The sequence below is a fragment of the Notothenia rossii genome (assembly GCF_949606895.1).
Source record: "Notothenia rossii genome assembly, chromosome: 5".
In the NCBI taxonomy this organism is placed as follows: Eukaryota; Metazoa; Chordata; class Actinopteri; order Perciformes; family Nototheniidae; genus Notothenia; species Notothenia rossii.
Genome location: NC_136903.1, coordinates 72,349,925 through 72,376,299, shown reverse-complemented (window position 1 = coordinate 72,376,299; position 26,375 = coordinate 72,349,925). Strand labels below are relative to the sequence as shown.

At 40.0% G+C, this 26,375-nt stretch overlaps 2 protein-coding genes across 3 annotated transcripts; both read left to right on the top strand.

The window, feature by feature from the left end:
• Positions 1-1,054: 1,054 nt before the first annotated feature.
• LOC307042109 (fibroleukin) lies at positions 1,055-3,756 on the top strand. The gene is made up of 5 exons (XM_079685828.1): positions 1,055-1,315; positions 1,773-1,871; positions 1,929-2,041; positions 2,178-2,440; positions 3,159-3,756. Exons 1-5 carry the CDS (start codon positions 1,162-1,164, stop codon positions 3,499-3,501), a joined length of 972 nt encoding a protein of 323 aa, XP_079541954.1. The 5' UTR covers positions 1,055-1,161; the 3' UTR covers positions 3,502-3,756.
• An 11,433-nt stretch (positions 3,757-15,189) lies between these two features.
• gata2b (GATA binding protein 2b) lies at positions 15,190-25,861 on the top strand. Of its 2 annotated transcripts, none has more exons than XM_079682556.1 (6): positions 15,190-16,749; positions 16,979-17,379; positions 17,965-18,528; positions 20,099-20,244; positions 22,740-22,865; positions 23,828-25,861. In XM_079682556.1, exons 2-6 carry the CDS (start codon positions 17,154-17,156, stop codon positions 24,104-24,106), a joined length of 1,341 nt encoding a protein of 446 aa, XP_079538682.1. In that variant the 5' UTR covers positions 15,190-16,749; positions 16,979-17,153; the 3' UTR covers positions 24,107-25,861. The 2 variants fall into 2 exon arrangements, with proteins under 2 accessions (XP_079538682.1, XP_079538681.1); XM_079682555.1 differs by having other exon boundaries at positions 20,075-20,244.
• The last annotated feature ends 514 nt before the right edge of the window (positions 25,862-26,375 follow it).

Below are 26,375 nucleotides of genomic sequence, written 5' to 3'. Positions count from 1 at the left end.
TTCAGCCTAAGGTGAGTGACATCACTTACAGCGTGGTGGCAGTCCAGATTTATATTTACAAATCTTCTAAAAAATTAGAAGAAAAGCCAGTTGATGCTAAATGTTGTACTTGCAATGTAACAGTGAGATGTACAGTAGCTGCACGGTATGAAGAAAATATGTGATAACATTGTTGAATATTGCTTTAGCTTGGGAAGAGATAATAAAGCGTACTCAGTTCTGCATTTCATCTGCTTTCAGCATACTGCTAAAACAAATTTGGATGTTCAACAAAAAAAAATAAAGGTAATTATTTCTAATATTTCTTATTGAACAGATTGACTTCGAATTGATCACAAGGCACCAACTAAATATTTAACTCAAATAAATCCCTGAGTTTAATAATGCTGTCCTTTGTAATATGTTTATAGTGCAAGTTGACATTGCAATGATGATCAGAAATTATATATGTGCAGCTTTAGTGAGATTGTTCAGAAACATTGGTAGACATGGTGAAGCAGAGCTGACCCCCAGTCTGCTCATGCACGTGTGTCAGAGAGAGAGATCAGTGTACTATCAGGCACAGGTCAGCAGGTCCTTCCTCGCGGGACAGTCGACACACTCAACTTGGTACAACCTGAAAGCCATCGAGAAATGACAGTCAGCAATCAAAGGAGATAAAATTAGATCTGCTTTAAAAATGTCCTCATCATATGGTTGTGCTGAGCTCATACAGCAGCAGGTGTGTGTTCTACAATGACCCGATGTAAGTGTAAGAGACAGATCGAGTGTGACACAAAACGTGCCAGTGAGCGGTGCGTTTTGATTGCGGATTAGCCTTTCACGTGTCATTTTCTAAACTGAAGGAGGCATGATTATGCACATCAACAGCCTCATTTCTCAAATTTAAAAACACAGCATTATTTCACAGCATTCATTTTTATTTTGTCAAGTCCATTAGATGCAACTGAGAGGTATTGCAAGATCATGTGTTTAAAAGAGATGTGCTCATAAAGTCTTGGAAAATGAATCAGATAGCATGAAAAATGTAGTCTTTTAAGACCAAATAGACAGCATCTTGCGACTTATCGAACAAGAGGGGGTCTTCTGAAGTAGTAGCTTTGAGCGCTGTCTTTGCAGACTGGAGGTGTGAAAGAGCGTCTCGTTCAGCTGCAGCGCTGCATGCGCTCTGTCCAGGAAACAGGGGGCCCCTGGAGCAATGGGGGCCAGGAGAGCAACTCTCTTGGAGCCATCCTGGCACTGATGGCAGGTGTCCTGACAGAGTGTGACCTCCACTGTCACAGCCAGGCCCTTGGGGCGATGGCCAAACGACTGGGTGAAAATGCACACTTATATCCCCCACCTCTGCAACACCAGACAAACGCACACACAAAAATGCCAGCACAGTCACTCCCCCACACATAGTAAACAGAACCTCAATGAGGCCTGCTAAGTGTCGGACATAGGTGAGTGCATAGGAATTTAACTGCACTGAGGAGGATGAGAAAAACTCTGTAAATGCACACACACACACACACACACACACACACACACACACACACACACACACACACACACACACACACACACACACACACACACACACACACACACACACACACACACACACACACACACACACACACACACACACACACGTAAACCCACACAGTATTACTTATGAAGAAGAGTCTTTATACATAATGGATGCCCTCTGTCGTGTTTATAAAGACAAAGCTTCTATTTTTAATCCATGTGTCTCACTGATAACCTAATCATTCTCTGGGTGACAGAGAGTGCAGCCGTGGGAAGAGAGGGGGAGAGAGACCTGCTGCTTTTCCTTAAGAGCATCACACAGTATCCACCCACAGGTAAGGGCATCAGGAGTGATCGTATAAGTTGTTGCTGATGAATAAGTGAATTACAAACGTACTGTGTGTGTTTCTCAGTTGCCCCCTTGGAGAGGTTACATCCTCGGGACTGTGCAGAGATTCACAGGCTTGGCATCAAAGAGAATGGAATCTACACCATCCAGCCTGACCTGCACAGGCCGGCATTGGAGGTATTTCAGATTCACCGCACTCATAAAACACAAAGCGGGACCCCCACCCCACTCCTCTTCTTTTAGAGATGTGTATACTATATGTGGATTGCTAAAATCTAGGCTTTATGACATCAAAGTCTTTGTTTTGGCTCAGGCTAAATGTGACATGGAGCTGGCGGGGGGCGGGTGGACGGTGATCCAGAATCGGCGGGATGGCTCACTGGACTTCAACAAGACATGGCAGGAATACCGGGAGGGCTTTGGTGGTCTGCAGGGAGAGCACTGGCTGGGGAATGCAGCGCTGCACGCCCTCACATCCACTGGCCAGCACCAACTCCGTATCGAGCTGGAGGACTGGCACCATCAGAAACGCCAAGCTACATACAACCAGTTCAAAGTGGCCTCAGAGGCACAGAGGTGAAGCTCACATTTTCTGCAATAGATGGAGGGATTAAATCATTTTATAGTCTCTGAAAATAGGCATCAATCCAAGTTACATTTCATGACTGGAGGGTCACTTAGAGGGACAGTTCATAAGGTTTCAAGTAGGGTTGTATGAGGTACTTGTCCATTGACCTTCAGTAGATGGCAATCTGCATACATGTAGCCCCCTATATTGACCAAACAAATACCGTAATTGTCGTAAGGCGAGATGCATTTTAGCCAATGCTCTTGTGTTCTCTACACAGAGAGTATCACCAATGCTGTTTACATTTTGAAATGTTTTTTTGACGTTTCTTTTTTGGATTGTTTATTTCTTGTCTTTTAATTTCTCTAATGTATAATGCCTTGTCTTTTTATGCTGCTGCAACGCAAACATTTCCCAAATTGGGATCAATAAAGTACTTCTTATCTTATCTTATGCCTTATCCAACATAATTTGCTAATACTACTGAGACTTCAAACAAGAGTGCTACGGATACCAAAATCTAGTCCCAGACCAATTAAAAGTATAGTCACACATCAAACAGGTAGCCCTGACCCGTTATTTGTTTGGTAGTGGTATTATACCAGAAGGGTCAGTGCAAGCCTGGTTATGTTTATGTGTTTATCTTGATTTCTTGGTGTAAACATAGACTTGCATGTAACAAACAACCATCACAAACTTGTAATGTGTCGCTTCTCTTGCTTCCAGGTATCGTCTAACAGCGCGGGAGTACTCTGGTGATGCAGGCAATGCTTTGAGCTACAGTAAACATTACAACCATGATGGAAGACCCTTCAGCACGGCTGACCGAGACCATGACCGCTACGTAGCTGGGAACTGTGGTCAGTACTACGGTGCAGGGTGGTGGTTTGATGCCTGCCTGGCAGCTAACCTGAACGGACGCTACTACCGTGGACGCTACAGTGGGGTGACCAACGGGATCTACTGGGGGACATGGTACACCCTGACAGACGGACGAAGTGGAGAACGCTACTCCTTCAAGAGGGTGGAGATGAAGACGAGACCCAGGAACTTTGTAGGAACATCTTAAATGGTGACAATTCTCACAGATAAGAATGTCAACCAGTTTTCTTTAAGTCAGTGTGGACTTCACTTTACTTAGAGCAGCTTTCAAGTCACTTACCAGTTCCATGCAGATGGCAGCTAATAGATTCAATACAAAATATAGGCCTACAAGAAATAATGTTTTAACATTCACTAGCAGATAAGCTAAATGCATATTATAATATTATTTGGTTTGTTAAGTGGCTTCTCTCTCGCGACAGCACCTTTCTAGCATTAGTTCAGTGATACAAAGAATTGAATAGTGAAAATACTGCCTGTAGAAGATTTTATTGTAATAAATTCCCAGAATGTTTATTGTACATTAAAGATCTCAATGTGGTACTTTAATAAGCACCTAGATGCAGGTGGGAGACATTCATCTACAATGTGATTATTGAAGGGTGTTTTTTTTATTTCCACACATTCACATGATAAAGATGAACTACATCCAATTTGTTCATAAAAGTGAGACTACAGGAATGCATGGATTAACACTAGGAGTTTGTCAGTGCCCCTACCTGCCTAAAGCTTCATGATCCATTACAAATATTGTCTGCAAAAACTCACATGTTTTAGATCAGATGATGCCATGAGTGAAAATGTCTAACTCTCTGAGGTTAAGAGGTCACCCTGCAGGGGGCGTAAACTGGTGGGTGATACGCAGCCCCTCAAATTCAAGCTGTATCACCATGTTGCTCATGCGACAGTGAGCTTATAGGGATAAAACATGTTTCCCCTGTGTTCTGCCTCCACCAGTATTAATATAGAACCAACCCCAAAGCTTAGGGTTTGACACTAAACAGACAGAAGCCCAGTTTTGGAGAAGCAATCTTTCCCACCTTACCTTGTTCATACTTTCCCAGGTCTAAGCTTGACACACTAATGCTGAGCGTTAGGATTTTTACCCTGTCATCATACCACGAAACCACCCTCTGCCACCACTATCTCAAACACACACAGAAACACACACTCAGCCTCACCTGCTTTTTGGAGTTGGCGTCAGGCGGGCGGCTCCCTCTCTGGCTGTGCTTCACAAAGACTCTTATGGGAGTTTAGAGTTGATGTGTGAGTGCTGAGTTGGGCCGTGCACGTGTGATGCTTGTCTGTGTGTGCCAGAGAGTGTGTATATTGTGTGTGTGTGTGTGTGCGTGTGCGTGTGCGTGTGCGTGTGTGTGTGTGTGTGTGTGTTTGTGTGTGTGTGTGTGTAGATGGCTGAAGCTATTTTAGCAGCGTTCACAATGAGCTGTCAGTCCCTCCAACAAGCAGAGGTTCTAAAATTAACCAGGGAGGGGGCTCAGCCGGCTCTGATCTGAACACCACGGGCAGAGTCCAGACCAGCCACGGTATTTCACACACACTACTTATACACACACTGGGATGTGCCCGTATTCATGTGCACACACACTCATACACACGTACATACACAAGAAACGTGGTGTTTCTCTCAGCATAAAAGGAGGTGCATGATGGACTTGACTTCACTAAAACAAGTGCACATTGGAAATAAAAAGGCTTCCATTGAGGAAGGCTTGATCACGCCGCCCTAATTATAGTTATGGAGCAACAAGCTCCTCTTCCACTTGTCTCTGTAACACACACACACACACACACACACACACACAGACACACACACACACACACACACACACACACACACACACACACACGCACGCAAAGAAGACATTTAATCATAGTAATCAAAATTAATCATCCATATAAGCCATTATACATATCAGCTTTCTTATTTGATAGTGTATGTGTGTGTGTGTGTGTGTGTGTGTGTGTGTGTGTGTGTGTGTGTGTGTGTGTGTGTGTGTGTGTGTGTGTGTGTGTGTGTGTGTGTGTGTGTGTGTGTGTGTGTGTGTGTGTGTGTGTGTGTGTGTGTGTGTGTGTGTGTGTGTGTGTGTGTGTGTGTGTTATTAAAAGGTGAAAGACTACATGTTGTGCCCTCTGGTGGCTCTTGATAATATTGAAGACTCAGAGAAAAGCTGTATTTTAGCTGAAGCTAACTGTTAAACTTTGCAGTAGGTCGACTTAGAATGTACTTATTGTCCTTTTAGTCTAAATAAAGTTGTTGTCTGAAAAATAATAAATATGATTGATGTCTCAAGTGCATCCTAATACCTAAAAAAAGGAAATTCGTTACTGATGTGAAAATAAATTACTTATACCTACTCCTTGTCATTGTTTTACAACCTTGCCTTTCTTTCTATCATGTTTTCTCCTTATCTCAAGGTAACCACTCAAGAAATATATATATATATATATATATATATATATATATATATATAGATGTAAATGTAATTCCTCATACTCAACTCTGCACATCAATGAATCCTCTTATTTTCTTCTATCCATCACTCCTGTTGACATGGGAGCAACAGGGGCGCAGGGTAGTGTCACCACAGTATCCTGGTACAGGGTCTGGAGTGGAGTGATAGAGTCGGTTTTATGGTCAAAAACAATTAAACATACTACTAAATGTCAAACCCCTGCATGGCCACAACAAAACACCTTAGTCTTTGTTTTGTTGATCACATCATACATTTCTCAAGGCGCTTAACATCTATTATTTCATCCATCAGACATAACTTTTACACTTCCCCCCCCAGTGTTTTCAGGTGGTAGTATGCGGCAGCTGTTGCAAAAGACATATTGCAGTGGTTTGCAGGCAAACTGCACATCTGGAACTGTACGATATCTTCTTGTCATTGATTTTCTAATAAACAACAAAAATGCATTTCAGTGATATGATAAAAGCTAAGTAAAACATCCAGAAGTATCATTAAGTTGGCAGTTATTTGTACTTACACATCTTGCTTAGTAGAAAGATTTGTTTTGCCTTTGCCTTCTTTGCCATTTTTTTTTTCAGGTAGAGTTTTCACAATTCACTGGTTAAGCAAAGTAAGTTCAGCTACTTCCTCATATTTATTTCATTTACAGAGAGGACGGTGGAGATCAATAGCTGACCAAATAGAAGTCATATTAGCAGTTTTAGACCCATCTGCTCCCATCTTAGATAACATTTAAGGTGAGACGATGTGCAGTAGTCAGTCTGTTGAACACCAGGTGGCAATGTTGCTTAGCAAAAAGGAGATCTGGGAAATGATTTCTCCATGTCTTGCTGGCCCTTTCACACGAGATACTGCAACTCTGTCACAGGCAGAAACATTTTTCAGAAACTACAGAACAATACATATTGTGCTCCATATGAATAAAACAAGCATTCGAAAACAATAACTTTGACATGTATATATAAAAACTGCTGGGTGGGAATGTTCATGATGTCATCAGTTTATGTAGAGCTGTATATTCCAGTAAAATCTGTGATTTTTAATTATGTACAAAAAAGACAGCTTGATTCAGAAAATGTTACATTACATTTTTGGTGGTTTGATATTCAATCATAGATGAACTAAAACTTAAAAAAACTCCTTGCTACAGTGCTACAGTTCAGGGGCAGCATAGAGAATATGAGGTCAAAGGTCAACACTTAGACTAATTTGTAAAAAGTTTGAGAAAATGTTTTTATAGACTTTTTTATAACTTCACAATACTGTTTTAAAGTGAACTATGTAGAGTGTTCACCGTGCATCAGTGAGTCTGAAGCAGAAAAAAGAATCAGTGATGTGGCATGTAGCGTTAAAGAGGCGGGAGAAGGTGAGGAGCTTCTGCGGCCTGCAGTCAAAACACATTTACATTTTTGAATCTGCTCTCATTGTGATAACATGTGAGCTGTCGACGATGAGGAGGGGAGGAAGGCTCAGTGGGAGGAAGCAGGAGCGGGTGAGGTTTCAAAGGTGTGCGAGTACAACAGGCCGTTGGAGCCTCCCCCTCCCTGACCACAGGGCCACCGAGAGACAGTGTGTGCCTGCTTTTAATACTGGTCCTGCAGAAAACCAGAGTAATGCAGCGTTCCGTTTGAAACCGGAATTCACCAGAACAAGTGTATCCTGATGTGGTGAGGAGCTGGGGGGAGGAGGGGAGGGGAGGGAGGGGAAGACACAGAGGGCGCCATGAGGCAGCCCTCACTACATATCTTGTCATTTCTAGATCTCTACAAGTAAGTGAAAAAGTGTTTTTTTCAGGGAGGGGAAGACAGCCAAGAGGCTGTTTTGTGTGTGAAATGTTGTAACACTGAGTAGCAATGAACGAAGATATTTGTTTGATTAATTAACTCAAAACACCGGCTTTTTCTCTGCTTAATAATAATATAAATTCCCCTGCATGGTTGTAAATGGCCGCTGTCAGACTCTAGTCACACTGCAGATAATGGGTTGATGAACTCAGTATGATTATACGATTTGGTTTAAATGGTCATGATAACAATTTTTAAAACCATCCTATAAAACGCTTCCCAAGAGCAAAAAGGGGAAAGACTAACTGTTGAGGCCTTCAGCACTTCCTGGTGCAACACCTTTCACTTTTATTGACATCTTTTTGAAAATGTCACATGCTACATATGATCATTTTCAACTTAGTAAGGTTATAATATTTCAGTGATGTGATTGCAACAAACGTCCACTGCCCCCAAGTTGTCAGAAACCCAGTTATTGCAGGTTTATGGGAAGTGTAAGTTGTTTGTTCATGTGAGAGAAGCAGATCAGCACAGTTTATCTTTTCATGTCATGGTTTATTTCTGGTTTGCAAGTAAAAACAAAAGCTTTTAAAGGCAATCTGTGCCATTCTTAAATATTTGTGTAAGTCAAAGAATACAAAATAATGTATCCAGGCAGACATACTGTTTAAAACCTTGATGCTCAGGACAATATTTGGGGATAATGCTTACCATAAGTTGCCCTCTCTCTGGTGTTGACTGTTCAAACCTAATCCACCACACTGTCACTCTGATATGGAGGGGAGGAGAAGAAAAAACTGTAACGAGAGGAAAAGGTGATGAGATTGAAAATGCTGATCAGGCAGACTCTATTTCCGAAATCAAAGGATTATCTAATCTGATAATGCAGACTGACACAAACACACATGAAAGGAAACCACCCGGTTAAAAGCAGCTCATCGTAATCCACACCAAATACCAGGAAAGCGTTTGACAATTAATAAACCAACAAACATGCACAGTGTATCAAAAACTACGAAGAATTAGTAGTATGAGAGTGCGTGTGTGTTTTTCTAATCTCTGCAGGTGCAGTGAGAGAGCGTCAGAGACGAGAAACACAGCTGACCATTAGGCTGCTTCACCACATCCTTTATACTGAACTACACGTCTTCCCAAACACACACAAACACACACACACACACACACACACACACACACACACACACACACACACACACACACACACACACACACACACACACACACACACACACACACACACACACACACACACACACACACACACACACACACACACACACACACACACACACACACACACACACACATCTTGCAACTGCAACCCTGACTTGATCAGAGCAAGAAACAGAGCAACACACAGCAGTGAAAGGGATGGGACGGATCCTGTGTACTCAGTGTGTATGTGTATGTGTATGTGTATGTGTGTGTGCGTGTGTGTGTGTGTGTGTGTGTGTGTGTGTGTGTGTGTGTGTGTGTGTGTGTGTGTGTGTGTGTGTGTGTGTGTGTGTGTGTGTGTGTGTGTGTGTGGTGGGGGTGGGGGTTGACAGGCAGGACAGGTTAGCTCTGGAAAATCAGCTTAAGGAGCAGACATTTCTTCACAGGAGGAAGAGAGTCAGGGGATTTATAGACTCGCAATCACTGGGGATCAAACACAAAGGCAAAGAGATGAAACTAACACACACATAAACACACACAAAGTTGATCTTTAGACAACATAAAGTACACAGACGCCCTTACAAACTGCGGTAAAGTATTTGTCACTTAAGGTGTGGACACGTTATACATCCTTTAGCTGCTGGTAGTAAAGGCCATCACTGTCAAACATTTTCCTCTATGAAACATAGACTTAAATAGTGTGAGTGACTGAAATGAGGAAAAGCAAGAGACAGTCAGTCTGGGCTCCATGAAGGCCTCGTGGCCGTATGGATGTAAACGTTAAACAGTCGGTTCACCACTTTTATCCAGGCATCTCAACAAGTATTCCGTGTAATGCTATAAATCTTGTACAGTCGTCACTATCAGGTGAAATATCCATAGGATCTATATAAAAAGTGATCTTCATTATGGTGACATCCCCCATTAGTCAGGGGTCTTAAAGCCTCAAGTTTGACATTTTGGCTGTTGTCATCTATTTTTTGGAACCAATAGTGGCACCAAAGGTGAAGCTACGTTTAAATGAAAGTCCTTTTAAAATTATAATTTGTGTATTTGGGTATTTGTTATATTTTATGCCTGCCTCATGCCCCTTAATTAATATTTTGACAATTTACTTTTGCTGTAACAATGTAAATCTCCCAATGTGAACGTTTTAGGACGAAGATATGGAAAGCTCTTTAAGTGAACAACGCCATGGTAGTGACCTGTCTATCACAGGCCATTTCAGGTAGCAACCTCCTAAAGCATATCCACATTTATTAACAATTTAACAGAACAATGACTTTTGCAAAATGGTCATCACGCTGTGTTGAAGGAGACTTAACACTAAGGATTGAGACCATGAACTCATTACTATACAAAAGACTGAGGTAATAGGTCATGTGAGAAGTATTGTCATTTTCATTTTCATAGACTTCTATACAAAGAGACTTTTTTTTAGCACTGCTGTTCATTAGAAACAATACAGATGTTTTGACACTTCCACATTAGCTTCACTGGCACACGCACAAAGGATCTGGATTCACATAAAGACAAAATAAAGCCCTGCTGTCTGAAACTGATGAACACTCACAGGTTGAGGAAAAAAATAGGTGTTTTGAATTCTACAACTCCCTGGACAGCGCCGGTGAAACTGAGTTTGATTGACAGGTTGTTAGTGACAAGGTGTTGTAAACTTTCACTTCCTGCTGCTCTCTGGGCAGGAAGTGAAGTAGTGAACCTCTGACCTCTAAAGACTTTGTAAAGACTCTCAAGACTACACACAGTGAAGGAAGGGATCAAGTAGGGACATTCAGAAGATACTGGAGATACTGGGAACTGTCAGTGAGATAGATAACTAACAGGAGAGTTCACTTTGTGCACAGAGTCCAGCTTGGAAAGTAAGTATAAATGAAAATTATAAAACTGTATAATTGTATCTCTCATAATATATAACTAGTTCCTATCAGGTTTTTCCAGATGGATTTAGTTTAACTTGCACTGTGCTGTGTTATAGGTATACTTAATTCTTCATTAAAAATGGTTTTAGAATAAAGTGTAACCATCAAAATGCAACCAAGTTGTGCAACAATATTTCCTGCTATTATCATTACTACTGGCTGCTATTTCTTAGATGGTCCATTTCAACAATAATCTGTATGTTATTCTGTAAATATATTATTTTATTTTATAAATAATATATATATATATATATATATATATATATATATTTAACCAGCTACCACACAGTATTCTACAATGTTACACCCATTTTATTTTATAAATACTGCTAACTTACTTATTTTCCCTGAATGTTCTGTTTTATTTCATTTCATTTGAACTACTATGTGCATGCCTTTTTATTTAATAGTGTGACATTTTTATTTTGTCTTTATCTATACTGCTGTAATAATGTAAATGTCCCCTCTGTTGGACAGATAAAGGAATTCTCATTCTGATAAAGTCATCTTTAGGCAAAATGGCCTATTTCAGAATAATGTAAATAACATTATTGGATAATAAATATTATGTGTTCATCACTTTAACGTTGATGTTGTCAAAGATTGAAATAATGTGAATGACTTTATAAACAGTAGGTCATCTTATCAAAATGTAAATGTAGGGTATATTTACAAAAATACATCAGCAATGATGACGCGGGGGTGAGCAGGAGAGATGGGGAGAGGCGGGGCTATGGTGTCTTCGTTATCAGGAAATGATCGTATAGGATGTACACACGGAGCCGTTAGGCCCCCCAGAGCGTTTTGTCTGCAGATCTACCCACCTTGGGACCCGTTACCGTTTGAGGGCTCCGTTTCCGCGGTTCCGTTACGGCCTCGTGTGGACGAACCGTCCATACGATATAGAACTGTAGTGGATACAACCCGTTTCGTCTCCGTGTAAACGTGGCCTCAGTATGCTGTATCAAGACATGGCGTCTCAACACTGCCTCCTGTGGACCACTTCAAGTTCCTGAATGGATTTACTCATCATACTATTATATATATATATATCCCTATCACTACAGTGACTGCATGGCGCACAGGGGAGTCAGAATGTTAGATAAAATGTAAAAATTATTCAAATCAAATGAAACTTTATGACAAATACAAATAAATTAAATCGTGAAAATATCATTTAAAATGTTAATAAAAATGTAATTGCTTCCGTTTTATTTATCATGTTTTTATTTATTTAATCAGAATTAAAAAAATAGCAAAACTTTTTTATATGTTTTTATTAATTAACATTTGAATCAGATTGAGATTTTGTTGAATCAGGTTAAATAAAATAACAAATTAGATGGGGTTATTCTACATACTCTAAAGGTTATCTTTAGATGGGCATGAAATCAGCTTTGTTTATGTTTTAATTTAGTGAATATTTTATTGTGTCATTAAAAACATTGTCAGACAAATATAATTTTTTGGTGGAAGTAAGAGACAATAAATTCATCAGCACATAAAAAAGGGGAGTAAACTATAATCTCTGACGTCATTTCATTGTTTTGACTTTCGAGTTGATTTGATTTATTGAATCACCAGCTCTCAAACTATTATTGTTGTATTTTTTTAAAATAAGATATTTACTATATGCTTTGGTGCATCAATGCCATAAGGCATGCATGCTCATACGTCTACTTACTCTTATGGGAGTTTTGTGAATTCGGCCCTATACCCCTACCAGAGAAAATCCTAAATCTTTGGATATGATCTGGGATGAAAGCACAGCACATCCTTGCACTGGTCTAGCTATTATACAATTTATCATTTTGTTTGTTTGTCTGTTTTCAAGGAAAATCAATATGTCTGTCACAGTGAATAAAATAGGTAAGGGAATTTGGATTTTACAAGTGTAACAGGAGTAATGAAATTAAAGTGCAAAGTGATGGTTAACCATCAAAAATGGCTGTTCACCACTAAAACATGAGTGCTAATATTAGAGGAAATCGCAGGGCAGTTTGATGTCTTCTGTGGGAGGTCTCCATCTATCAAAGCATGACAGCAAAGGTCAATACACTAGTTTAACTAGATAATATAAAGAAAATGGGAAATGCTCCGTCACTGATGAAGGAGGAGGGGGAGAAAGAGCACTCCTGGTTGCTTGACTTTATGTTTGACCTTTTCGGGAAGGAGAACTAATCCTTGAATATAATAGACTGTAAGATATGGAAAATGACTGTGCTGTTATCTCTGTTACCCTGGAGACCATCAGCAGCACCCAGGGCTGCTGCAGCTGCCAAGTTATTAAGCATCCAGTTTGTATATAATGGAAAATACATTTTCTGCCATAACTGGTCACTCCCCACACACGTGCACAATTCTTACAATGAAAAGGCTACTCCTCTTTCTTTGAGCATAACAAGACATCTTTATGTTTTTATCTTTGTGTGAAGCCGGCAAATACAGTTTTTGTGTGGGAGAAAGAATGTCAACATGTTAACCTTTTATTTAACTCTTTATGTGTGCCTTTGTTCAAGACTAACCAGAAAAGGAAACTCAAGTTTTCTGAAAAGTACATTTTGGTCTAGAGGTTTTGAAAAATAAAACAAGAGCTGGCATTATGAAATATAATAACACATTTGGAAAATGTTGGTCATTGGTTTTATCAAATCATCTTCAGGCTATTTACAAGTGCACAATAACGTGCAGCCAGATTTATTTCATGATTAAAAAAATGAAAATAAACTGAATACCAAACTTCTCCGAGCATATGAGTTTAAAATATCCAGCAAATCCATCATGGCCTGTTAGTATCCAAACCGCTTTACACCCGTGGTTTCATCACGCTTTCTCGCATTTACAAAATTTCCAACAGATGAAAACATTATTCAAATATATTGTTCTCCCTGGGTATAAGCGGCTGCGTCTGTTTAACTCTTATCCAGTAAAATCCAACATGAAAGAAATAAGATCCACAACAAAGAACCGGAACCCTCAGATGGCTCACGCAGATAACCTTAAACAATAATGGTATAAGCGAGCTATATTTATGCTGTCTAAATACATCGAATAAAGACTTTGCACATGCAGGACATTAAACTTGTAAATAATAGCCAAAACCATCCTCTCCCCCCCACCATGCCCCCTCCCTCTAATCTTTCTATCTATCATTTACACAGATCTGCTCCAGTAAATGATGCATTCCCTGCATTAGATGTATTTGTTGTGCGAGTTTGAAAAGGCGGCGATAATCTGGGAGAGAGAGATAAGAAATGCCATTTATTCCGCGGCACTTTAGAGCCTATTCCCCGGGCCGATCAGCCCCCATTCTCCCCGACACCTTCAGCAGCTCGCTGATAACGATTAGGCTATTTATTATCTTCACAAAGAACAAAGATTAGCCAGCACCGATGAAAAATTACCCCGGGATGGGTTATAATCAGTGGGACCCAAGGATCTAACCAGCATTGGATTTCTCTTTCAATCTGGGGGAGCGACTACACACACGCACACGCACACGCACACACACACACACACACACACACACACACACACACACACACACACACACACACACACACACACACACACACACACACACACACAGTCAATAAGGAGCTCAGTGCAGAACATTATTATTGTGATACACTTAGTTACGATAATAATAAAAGTCCTAGCCTTGTGTAAATAAAATAATATCAAAAAAATAAAAATACTATAGGCTATTATAAATCATACTTCATATTTATTTCTGCTTTCATTAAAATACAAGTACTGTAATAATAAACGTCTATATTACTTAAGCTATCGTTTGTCCCTTTTTGTCTAATATACCATAGTGAAATTTCATTTTATCTTTATTATGAGGTAAAACCACTTCCTTTCAGCGGCAGTTCTATAATGAGATTCTCAGAGCTGAATCGGCCTGCGACCTCTCTCTTTCTCCTGCTCTCGTGTGAGAAAAAGAGCAGTAAAAAAAAGAAAGGCGGATTGAATTAATGTCAAATCCTAAAATGGAAGTGGATGTTCGTCGCCGATAAGGTTTTATCGCCACGCCAGATCAAAAGGGCTCACACTCAAAGCATGTATTTCCACATTATCATGCTGATGAGCTCTAATGCTGCACACTTGTCCCTCCAGTGTGTTCCGCTTTCTTCACACTATACGGTAGATCTCCTCTTAATACCGCTGGAAAGACATTGTTGTTTATGTAAATAATGACATTCAGTTGCAATCTGACAAAGAACAGATTCATCTAAATATAATAAATATGATTTACATTCTTGCTCACCATGCAGCATTAAGGGCAGTTGTAATTAAATAAATAATGTACGTATAAGAAAACAATGAGAAAACACCACGATAGATAGATAGAGATAGAGACAGACAGACAGACAGACACATTTGGTTTGTTTAGATGTTTTTATTATTATTGTACAACACTTTAACATTGTAACTTCATTATTATTACTTTTATTTCTTAGTCATCAGAGTGGCTACTAATACGCATATCATAAGGAAAAATAGAAAAGGGCTTATGATCGCTTCTTAAATGCTGTGTTAGCTGCAAGGTGGAAAAGAAGAGAAGAAAATGAAACATCCACTTGGATTCACCTGACGCAAAGTCAATATCCTCAGTTGTGTTTTAGTAGTCTATTTGGCAAAATAGGCATCATAACTTTGATTTATAGCAGTATTATTTTTGGTAAGCCCATTTCATTTTCAGAAACGTTTGGCCATGCGTAATTTTGCCCAAAAATGAATTAAACTTAATCACATTTCTGAACAGGACCTGTTGGATTTCTCAATGTGAGCTACACTCCAATTAAAAAAGTGTTGCATATCAGCAAGCCGGTTTGTTTTGTTTATGCACAGATTGTATTAACTTTACTGTAAAAAAAGACATCTTGATTTGGGCTGACTGATTTTTCTAATCTAAATTGGTCTAACATATATTGCTAGTGTGCACCTTGGCAGTAGTTTGCCACGCAGCCCTTGTTGGCCTGTTCTTCGAAATCACAGCAGATTCAGCAGGATGCAGCTATGATATATTATTAATGCTGCAGCAAAGTGTAAATATCAGTGTCCTTCCTAGAGTTCATCCGCTGGGACTGCAGCAGACTCCGGGCAACCCCCGTCTCTCTCTCGCTCCCTAGAAAAAGTTCATGTCCTGATTCTGTTTTTTTTCCCCTCTCTAAGATGCACTGACGTCATGAAACGGCGTCAAGCAGGCTGGAGTGTCGGCTGCACGCGCCCCCTCTCCAATTATTGTCTGTCAATCATGCGCGCGAGGGAAAGAGAGAGAGAGATTGAACTCGACCAACAGAAATCAGAAACTAATCACTCTCACCCTTCATTTAAATACAAGTGGGTATGTTAACCCTAAACAACTAATAGGTGAATTTTACATTCCCAAACATTTAATAAACTGATGGAATTGTCCTTAAAGCATCTCCATGCAGTCTAGAAACATGCCTAAAGACGTGCATACTGACAGGTAGTAGTAGCATGCTGTGTGTTTTTGTTAATTGCTTTGAAAATTATACCACATAAAGCCTATATTTATTTGTATAATAATTGTTGTTTGGTTGCATGTTGTGCCATTATGAAAAATTGTCACAGCTAGTCCAGTGGGATTTGGGAAAATAAGCTTTGGAATGTTATACAGCCTATTTGAATAGTATATTATATTTCGGAAAAACATTCAATATCATAAACCAAAACAAGGTGACGATATTTGCCAGGCTATGTCTCTATCCTTGAGTTTTAGAAAAGCCTCTTAGTGGTTTTCTGGTGTGTGGAACCGCCTCTGAGGTTTTGCAGAGGTCCTTTGCCATTGGCTGAGTCAAAGCTTTAATGGAGACTCCGCCCAGGAGCTTGACAAGCCTGCCCCGCGCTGTCAGCCACTGTTATACGTGTTGCTTTAAGTCCCAGTGGACGGAGTTTACTCTGACAAACACCAGCCGAGTACAGCAGAGGACCCGCAGCAGCTAAAAGAGGATAGTTTTCCAAATAGGTGCGAGCTGATCGGACGCTGTGGATAAAATATCACTGCAAGGTACAGCCTGTTCACTCTATTGTTCATGATGAGTGGAGCATCGTATTAGGTGTAATTCATGTCTGGTGTATTGGGTAGTGGCTGTGAGTGATGTGATAGTAAATGGGTGGGCTGTTTTTTTGTACAATCTTAAATTGCATCACTACATGCACCACATGAGCAGGGCGTTAAAAAAACTGGTGCACAACACTGCTGCATTTAAAATAGTAACATCTCATGCTTCTTGCAGGTTTCCAGTGTCAAACTCGACTCGATGTCCGGGAGGAGAGAGGAATTTAAGTCAGAAGAACACAAACAAAGTCTCCAACTGTAAATGGACACTTAGAGTCTCGTAAGGACACATATTAGATCATCCCACTGGATATTCGTTTACCCTGCACAGCTCGCTACAGAGAGCCACAGAGATGGATGTGGCTGCTGATCAGCCCCGATGGATGCATCACCACGCGATGCTGAACGGACAACACCCCGACTCTCACCACCACGGCCTGGGGCACAACTACATGGAGCCCACGGCCCAGCTCCTGCCTCCGGACGAGGTGGATGTTTTCTTTAATCACCTGGACTCACAGGGAAACCCGTACTACCACAACTCTGCCCGGGCCAGAGTGACCTACAGCCAGGCGCACGGTGAGTGAGCCGCAGCACAAGGGCGCGACGTTAGCAAATGCATTTTTAATATTTAAAATAATAAATAGAAGACTATCAACTGTAACTAATGCGTTTTGAGTTGGCCTATATTCTGAAAACAATTGAATGGGTTTTCTTTTTTCAATTCAAATTTGTATTTTGTAGGGTAGCCTACTTTTAACACAATCAGATTACGTGTGCCGTTTCAGCGTTAATTAAATGTTAACCATTTGTCTGACGTAATGTATAGATACACTGCTATACTGATAAACTTCCATTTCCATGTTTTGGAATCAAACATTTTAAGGAATCCACCCAAGTAAAAAAATAAAATAAAAGCGGCATTACGAAAAATGTGCATATGTGCAATTTAGGACTATGTTAAATGCGTATTTTAAATAAGGACATACTAGTTTGATTGTCTATCTTTGTGAATACATTTTTATTTTTACTGACACGCTTAAACCAGGGCAGTGTGTGTATTGAATCAACAAGTGTTGCTCACATTTACATTCAAACACCATACACTAAATCAGCACGTCTTCTTCTCAGATAAATAGACAACTGTTTTTGCCTTTTTTCCAGCTCGTCTGTCGGGGCCTCACCTCATCCACAGCCCGGGGATCTCCTGGCTGGACGGAGGGAAAGCAGCCCTGTCTGCCCACCACCACAACGCCTGGGCCGTGAGCCCCTTCAGTAAGCCCAGCCTGCACCACCCGGGCTCTGCATCCCCCGGGGGTCTTTCTGCCGTGTACCCGTGCAGCAGCAACTCAAACACGGTCTCCGCATCCTCGTTAACGCCGACGTCTCACTCCAGCCCGCATCTGTACACATTCCCACCAACTCCCCCTAAGGACGTATCACCGGACCCGGGGGCCGCGTCTCCACCGGCCTCCAGAATGGACGAGAAGGAATCTATCAAATACCAAATGTCGTTATCGGAGGGGATGAAGATGGAGGGCTGCAGTCCGCTGAGGAACAGCCTGGCCTCCATGAACGCACAGAACCACTCCACCCACCACCCCATACCCACATATCCCTACTCTCTCCCGGCGCATGAGTACGGCAGCAGCCTGTTTCACCCCGGCAGTCTGCTGGGAGCATCCTCCAGCTTCTCCAGGAACAAAGGCAAGACACGATCCTGCACCGGTGAGTCCCCTGCAAAGACAGAAGAGTAAAATAAAAATACATGACATCAGGAAAATATTAAGACAGTATTTGGATCTAGGAGCTGCGTTCCAGTTTATTCAAAGATCTTATCATTGTTCTGCTGTGCTATAGTCGGTGGCAATTAAATTAAAGTACACAGTTACAATGCAACTTCTTGAATTTCTAAAATACCATGGTGCAAAGTTTATTTTGTATGCAGCAATGCATCGTTTGGTTTTATAATTCAAAAATGTAATCTGTAAATATTCATAAAAAATGATTATTTACAATACAATTATCACAAAGACAATTAAATGTTAATTATGCAAAGGAAATACATTTACCAATCAAAACAAAACCTCCAATGAGAAGATGTTTTTGTCATCGGATATTCTCCAGTTATACCAAATCATTCATTGTTTAAAATTCTAACATCCAATTTAAGCAATTTAATGTATTCAAAAGTGTAACCGGATTACTTTTCTGTTGATTTATCCTATGATGTTAAACAAAACCAGCTATGTGCAGGCTTTGCATAGCACCAACAAGCTGCTTTAGATTGATTTAAGAATAATAAATAAAAAATGATTTATATTTATTTTTCTATAAATGTTTGCAGAGGCCTTAGCCTGCACTCCACAGTCCTCTCCACAAAGCCACTTTGATAATCCTCTTTGTTAACCGTAACTGTGTAATTACGCCTGAGCTGGCTGCAGCAGAGAGCGAGCTGGAACCAGCCCAGAGGTGTGAAAGGAAGATCCACAGCGCACAGAGCCAAGAACCTCAGTATTTAGGCTAGGAGTCGCTTCTCTGTTACATAAAACATTAATACATTGTCCTGATTCTACTTTGATTACAGACAGGAGTCTCCCAGCCTGATTGAGTTTAGTTTGAGATAAACGCAGGATAATATAAACTCACTTTTAACAGCTTGTTTTTAAAGAAAAATAACAGCCGAGGTATTAACTTGCTGCAATGTAGGTGTATGACTTTACCATAGGTCATATGATGATTGCTGTTCTTTACTTGTGTAAATGAAATGGCACTGCTTTTATAAAAATAAAATATACAATGCTCCAGTCTGTTTTTACCAGAAATACTGTACAATTTGTAGAAGTGAAGCTTTGTTGTTGAACTGATGTTTAAGAAATAGAGGTTTTGCAGCACAGTTGAAATATATTTACTGATTGTACAGCAAAGTCTTCTTCAACTTTTAGCTGTTTTGTACTTCTGATAAGGCACAACTCTAACAGATTAAATGTATATTCAAGTAACATTCAGACACCATTGCTTTCTCCTCACTCTCAATAAAAAGAAAGAGTCATTGGAGTTAAACAAAATATGGACTATCATTGAAGGTGTTGAAGGTGCTTTGTGAAATCTAATGTGCCCACACACATGCATGCACACATAACTTATTGAGGGGAGAATGTAAACATTAGTTAGAAAAGAGAATTACCACTAAGATCCATGCCCATACTCAAAATCATTGTATTTAACCTAAAATTGAATTTGTAATCAGTCAGATATACATTTGATTTCACAGACATCACTGTGTATTCTTCTTCAGAGGGGCGTGAGTGTGTGAACTGCGGAGCCACCTCTACACCTCTGTGGAGACGGGACAGCACCGGGCACTACCTGTGCAACGCCTGCGGCCTGTACCACAAGATGAATGGCCAGAACAGACCGCTCATCAAACCCAAACGACGACTTGTGAGTCCCATCAGTGTGTGTTTTGTGTGTGTGGTGGCAGTAAATAAAAAAGTGTAAGAAGGAGGGAGAGGGGGAGGAGGTACAATTCCAGGAAAGTTATATTTTCCCAAACTGTTTCCAGGAATTGTGCTCGTCGCTCACCTCTTGCCCTTACGTGCTCGTGCTGTTAGCAGAGAGGGGCTATCAGTGTTGTTTCTCTTATCATTATTACTGCTGCTTCTGATATGTCATTGATAGCAGGGCCAGCTCTGCATCCCTGGAAAACACAAAGGGCCTCGCTGACAGCTTATGCTCATATTGCTGCTGTGTTCAGGTTTTTTTGTTTATTATTTGTAGGGCGAGTTGATTAAGTCAGTATGGGTCCAGTGTAAACCACTCACTGCAAATTTGAATGTTCACATTTTTAAATAAACTGAGTGATTAAATGTTACTTAAAGTTTGGTTAAAATAAACCTTTGTGAAAATACGTTGTAACAAAGTTGGACACAGCCACAGGGCTGTTTTTATAGTCACAAGAGGGACATTTTGGATGTTTCTTTTTTTAAGGACAGCCTGTCCTAATGTAAAAATGCCAGAGCAGTTTTTGAGTTATTTTCCATTATGAACTGATTCAAATATCAGTGTTGCTGGGAGTATTGTAGGTCTGACAGCTAAGGTCACATCATTCTGAAGAACTTTTCAACTTTTAAACACATACAGTAAGCCGATGCAATACATAACTTAACATAGTTCGGGGAGTCACATTGTTAGGGGAGGAAATCTGTTTTAATGAAATACCTTAAAGTCATGCATGAAGCAACTATTTAAATGCATTTTGTTGCATGATCATTTTTGACATGGTTTGGACCTTGGGGGAAATAATAGACTAAATAAAATAATTATTCCTACTTTTTGATCATTCTCATAATAATTTCGAAATAATATGCAGCACTGTAACCATGTGCAGTAGGCCTAAGTGGCAGCTTTGAAAACACACTGATCATCAAATCAGTGTATTTTGTGTTTAGCCTTTAATATTGTGCAGTGGCCCATCAGACCTTTAAAAAGGGAACTTATGGAAATGGTTTAAAAATGATAATACTATGAAGGAATCCTGGACAAATGGAGTTGGAATAGACGAGACAACAATACGAAAAGCAGCGTTTGGTACTCATTTATAATCTGATGTGCAGACGCACCAAAGTGCGCTATACTCACTCAGGGAGAAAACGGTCAATCGAGAAAAGGCACCGGTTAAAAAGGAGTTAAGACTACCCGAAAAAAAAAACCATTATTTTGTGAATAGTGTTATCATAATTTAAGATCAACCTAACGACTAGTTTGAGAACATTTGTTTTTTGTATTCACTCGACCGGAGTCTGATTGTTGACGCATGCGGGATGATGTGAGTTTACATCGCTGCGAGAAGCATTTATAAATCTATCGATGCTGACCTGCAGACCGTGAATGCAAACAGCTGAGTGTCCAACACAAAATATACGAGCGTTTTATTCCAGTGTCTGCTAGCTCTAATAGTATATACTACAGCCATATATCAGGCCTGTTTCCGTGCGGCTCGGCTGGAGCTCGCAGGGCTGCAGAGTATGTGCTCAGCGCAGCCCTGCAGTGGTTTCCTATCCGGATATCTGACCGGTCCAGATAAAGCAGCGGGGCCAGCGCCTGCTTCCTGCTGCGGACTCCTAACTATAGGCACAGACCTCCCCTCATAGTGGTCAAGCTCTCTGTCCATAACAGGGAAAGCACAGCTCAGTTAATCATTTTGAAAAAAAGGGGATTGGGAAAGTTATGGAAGCTGAGGTTTGACCTAAGACTGGGCACTTGCGTTTCAAAGAAACCAAACCCTTTGGGATAGTGATTATAACAATATAGGTTATTTCATGTTTTGTAAGATAATAAATTGATTAGAACATTTTTGACTCAGTTAATGATCTTGTAACTTCCTGGAAATTACACGTAACACAATTAAAGCATCAAATAATGAGGTGTATATTTCCCTTAAAAAACCCTCCGGCAGTTAGGACTCCTCTCAGCATCTTTAAACAGGACACTACTGAGAGCTGTCTGAATGTAAATGAATTCATTTGAAATCTACTGTCTCCCACAAACTCAATGTCTTTAAATCAACAATTTGATTGGATTGATTAGTGATGTGACAATCCATGGTAAAATGAACTAGCAACTATTGTAAAAATCAATTAATCGTTTAAGATTTATTGGTTTCGGCTTCTCACATGTAAATATTTTCAGTTTTGTACCAGTTTATGATGGCACCGCATTGGGAAACCATTTTATCTGGGAAATTGTAATGGTCCAACAATGAATAATAATAATAAAAACAAATATATTTATATATATTTATAACTATAATTTGTGTCCCTAATGTTATAAAATGTTCTTGTCCAATATATTGCAAATTCTGTACAATGCATGTATTCTTGAAGTGAACCTCGCTGTTGTTCGGTTGAGCTCTAATCAAAGCTTGAATCTTTCCACAGTCTGCTGCCAGACGAGCAGGCACCTGTTGTGCTAACTGCCAGACGACCACCACCACACTCTGGCGGCGCAATGCAAATGGAGACCCAGTGTGCAATGCCTGCGGCCTCTACTATAAACTGCATAACGTAAGTCTTTGACTGCTGATCGCAAAGTTGGGCCCTGTCAGGGTCATGTAGAAGGGAAGTAGGCAGGCAGGTCACACTGATTGTTGAAGGATAAGAGAGGCAGAAACGAGAGGGAGAGAGAGGGAGAGAGGGGAGGCTGTTTTACTCTCAGACACTGTTGCGGACTCGTTGGTGTTTTCTTTCTTTGTGCTTTATTGTTTCCATGGTAGGCGTAATCCCCTTGAGGGTCACAATGGTGGGACTGTTGTTGAGAGGGACTGCCATTAGGGTCCATATGAATAGCATTAGGGCTGGAGGCATTACAATACATGTAGAAGTACGAATGAATGTGAGGATTTCATATTTTTCCTATTGTAAACAAATCCTTTAAGAATACTAAAACATAAATAAATCTTTATGCATCCAAAGCATGCCATAATTCTATTTCCAGACCAAAAACTATAAAAACAACAAAAAACACACCCATGAGCGTCACAGTTACACACACACCATTCTGGTGTCAGATATGCGTTATAGAGCACCAAATATTTATCAATCTGCAGCTCAAAGTAGTGCCCACAATTGCACTATTTAATTCTTTTTGAGTCACGTTTGCTACAAACTACAGTACCAAGCTGTTTTTGGACAACACTTACACTTTATAATATTTGAAAATATACTTCATAGGGATACTGTAACCCAATTTTAAAGAATGACTAACGTCATACTGTAGGAGCCGATGGATATGGAGACTGAGAGGAAGTCGGAAAGCAAGAGAAGGACTCATACATAGTTGGATTTTGTCTTTTCTTGGTATTTGTTGACATAGATAACACAAATATAGATATTGGTTTTCCTTCAAGGACAACAAAATAACTCAGATATTTAAAAAAAAATCTATAAAATGTACAATTTCTGGATTTTAACTTTCCCTCAAAACCTTACAACACCACTCACTCCTTCACTTCTCCCTCTCTACACAGGTGAACCGGCCTATGACCATGAAAAAGGAGGGAATACAGACACGCAACCGGAAAATGTCAAACAAATCCAAAAAAAGCAGACGGGGCTGCGATAGCTACGAGGAGTTTTCCAAAAGCCTGCACGACAAGAGCTCTCCCTTCAGCTCTCTGGCCGGACACATGTCCATGAGCCACCTAGCGCCTTTCAGCCACGCTGGACACATGCTTCCCACGCCCACCGCGATACACCACTCCTTCGGGCACCCGCACCACTCTAACATGGTGACGGCCATGGGCTGAGAGGGGTCAACATGTAGGAACGCTGGGGGAACCTGAGATGGTTGTGTGAGCGGAAAGGAGGGTCTCACTAGAGGACAGTGTGTACAATGTTAGCAACATGCAGTTTGTGTGTCTGCATCCTGATTGTCTCTTGATTGATTACGCCATGGTATTTTGGAGAGCAGATGTATCGGGGGAGTAAATGACCTTTTTACTTCTTAACTATAGGTACCTATTTTGATGGAGGAAGACAGAGAGGAGGTTTCTGCTTGCCGTATGCCAGGCACGTGTAAACACAGAAGTGTTGTTGCACATCATAGTTTTGTCCGCACTGACAGCCGGGCTGACTGCAGTGTGGCTCAGTATGTGCCCAACAGGTTTATATTAACTGTGAATATTGTAAATGTGTAAGAACGGAGGGGACGTCCCAGCAAGGAAAATCACCTTTGAAACATTAAATGATAATATGCTGGATTTTTTTTGTTTATGGACAGTTTTAAAGGAATTTTCACAAAAAAAGAAAGCAAACAACAAATGTTTATGAATACTAATTTGACACTGTTTATTATAATTATTGTTATTATAATTGTTATTGTTATTCAGATAATTTATTTTCACTGATTTTCTTTCTTTTACTATATCCCCTGAAGCATAATATGGATACTGTTATCCCAGTTATGAATATATTTTTAGCTGAAGCGCTTTCTTTGAGCTGGTCAACATTTATATGTAAGAAATAAAAAGATCAAGTTTATTATTTCATCTGCTCCTTCTATTCAATGATGAATAATTAAGTATTCATAGTAAGAACATATACAGAAATGTATTAGGCTCATTTTGATCTCCTACATGTCATACTAGAGCAAGCTACCATGCCGAAAACATACAAATAACCCTCTTCATGAAGGCACCATTAGTTTAATGTCAGTAACACCTCTTTTTTACATTTACCATTATCTTCAATTTATATTCTGTGCATCAAATGATCTCTATCTTTCTATACATCTCTGTTTATGTCTATTTTGAGAAATATGCTTCTTGCACGTAAAGAAGGTTGACATCACTCTCATTTTGCACGGTAAATATGAAACTTAGCTTAGCATAAAGACTGAAAACAGGAAATAAGCCTGTTTGTCTCTGTCCAAAGGTAAGACAATGCAAGAACTACAAACTATAACTTCTTATAGACTTATAGCTAAAGCCCAAAAGTGACTGTGCCAGGACCAAGAAGTAAACCAACATATAGCCCTCCATAAAACCAAAAGGCAATGCATTTAAACTTTGTTTTTGCATGAATGAAACAAATACAATTCGGAGGTGCTTAATGATGGATTTAGTCATATTTTTTTTTAAGCTGCCTGCTAGCTCTTTCCAGTCTTCATGGGCTAATCAAACTGCCTGCTGGCTCTCGATACATATTAACCGTGCAGACACAAGAGTGGTGTGAACATTTCCATTGAAAGGTCGGCATGAACATGTTCAAGCATAGCTCACAAAATGTCAGCCTATTCCTCTAAGAGTTCTTTGGGTATAAACCACTCTACCTTCAGGCGGTGCTAATGTAAAGAACACCTTTGCAGCTGAACGAGGGAAATAAACTATGTATTGTACAACTTTCTATTAGTCTATCAGTATATCATTCCTTTGATCTACTCTTCTACCATACTGCCAGAGTCAGAGTATCCATGCTTACTGTATGCTACCTGTCACAAAAAGCTAAAAATCCTGGTTGCCATTGCATACTGTTGATAATAAAGAAACCATATACAACTTGCAGTGATGACTGAGAATACTTATTTTCTTTTGGAGGGATTATACAAACTTCTTCTGCAACATCTTCCTTAACAAATTCTGCTATGGTAGTTATCCAACAAACAAAGACTCGTGTTTATTGTCTGACTGGTACATGGAAGGGCTTTGGTCGCATTCATAATGTAGTTTGATGCATAATAAGTCATTTGTAGCCTCTCCTTTCAGAACAACCTTTTCAATCATTTTCAATACAAAAGTAGTAATTAATTCAATGTAACCGTTGTAACCCATGTTGACCTGAACCACAATTTTCTGATAAACAGGTTACTTCACTGAGCAGTGGAGATTAGTGTTGTTGACAGAAATTGAGCAGGTTGAGCCATATGTCTCCCACAATTACTTAACCAGTTGCATCTGCTCATTGGATAATACTCTTACGAAATTGACCTTCTCATCATCTGTTACATAATGCTATTGTTACTGTGACATAAGACATTTCCTTTGACAACCTATTAACGGTGTGACCTATATTTTAGAC

Coding starts and splice junctions, on each gene's coding strand:
- gata2b (XM_079682555.1), top strand. CDS start 17,154: ATGGATGTGGCTGCTGATCAGCCCCGATGGATGCATCACCACGCGATG. Junction 20,245..22,739: donor TCAAACCCAAACGACGACTT/GTGAGTCCCATC, acceptor ATCTTTCCACAG/TCTGCTGCCAGACGAGCAGG. Junction 22,866..23,827: donor TCTACTATAAACTGCATAAC/GTAAGTCTTTGA, acceptor CTCTCTACACAG/GTGAACCGGCCTATGACCAT.
- LOC307042109 (XM_079685828.1), top strand. CDS start 1,162: ATGCGCTCTGTCCAGGAAACAGGGGGCCCCTGGAGCAATGGGGGCCAG. Junction 1,316..1,772: donor GGCGATGGCCAAACGACTGG/GTGAAAATGCAC, acceptor TCTGGGTGACAG/AGAGTGCAGCCGTGGGAAGA. Junction 2,042..2,177: donor TGCACAGGCCGGCATTGGAG/GTATTTCAGATT, acceptor GTTTTGGCTCAG/GCTAAATGTGACATGGAGCT.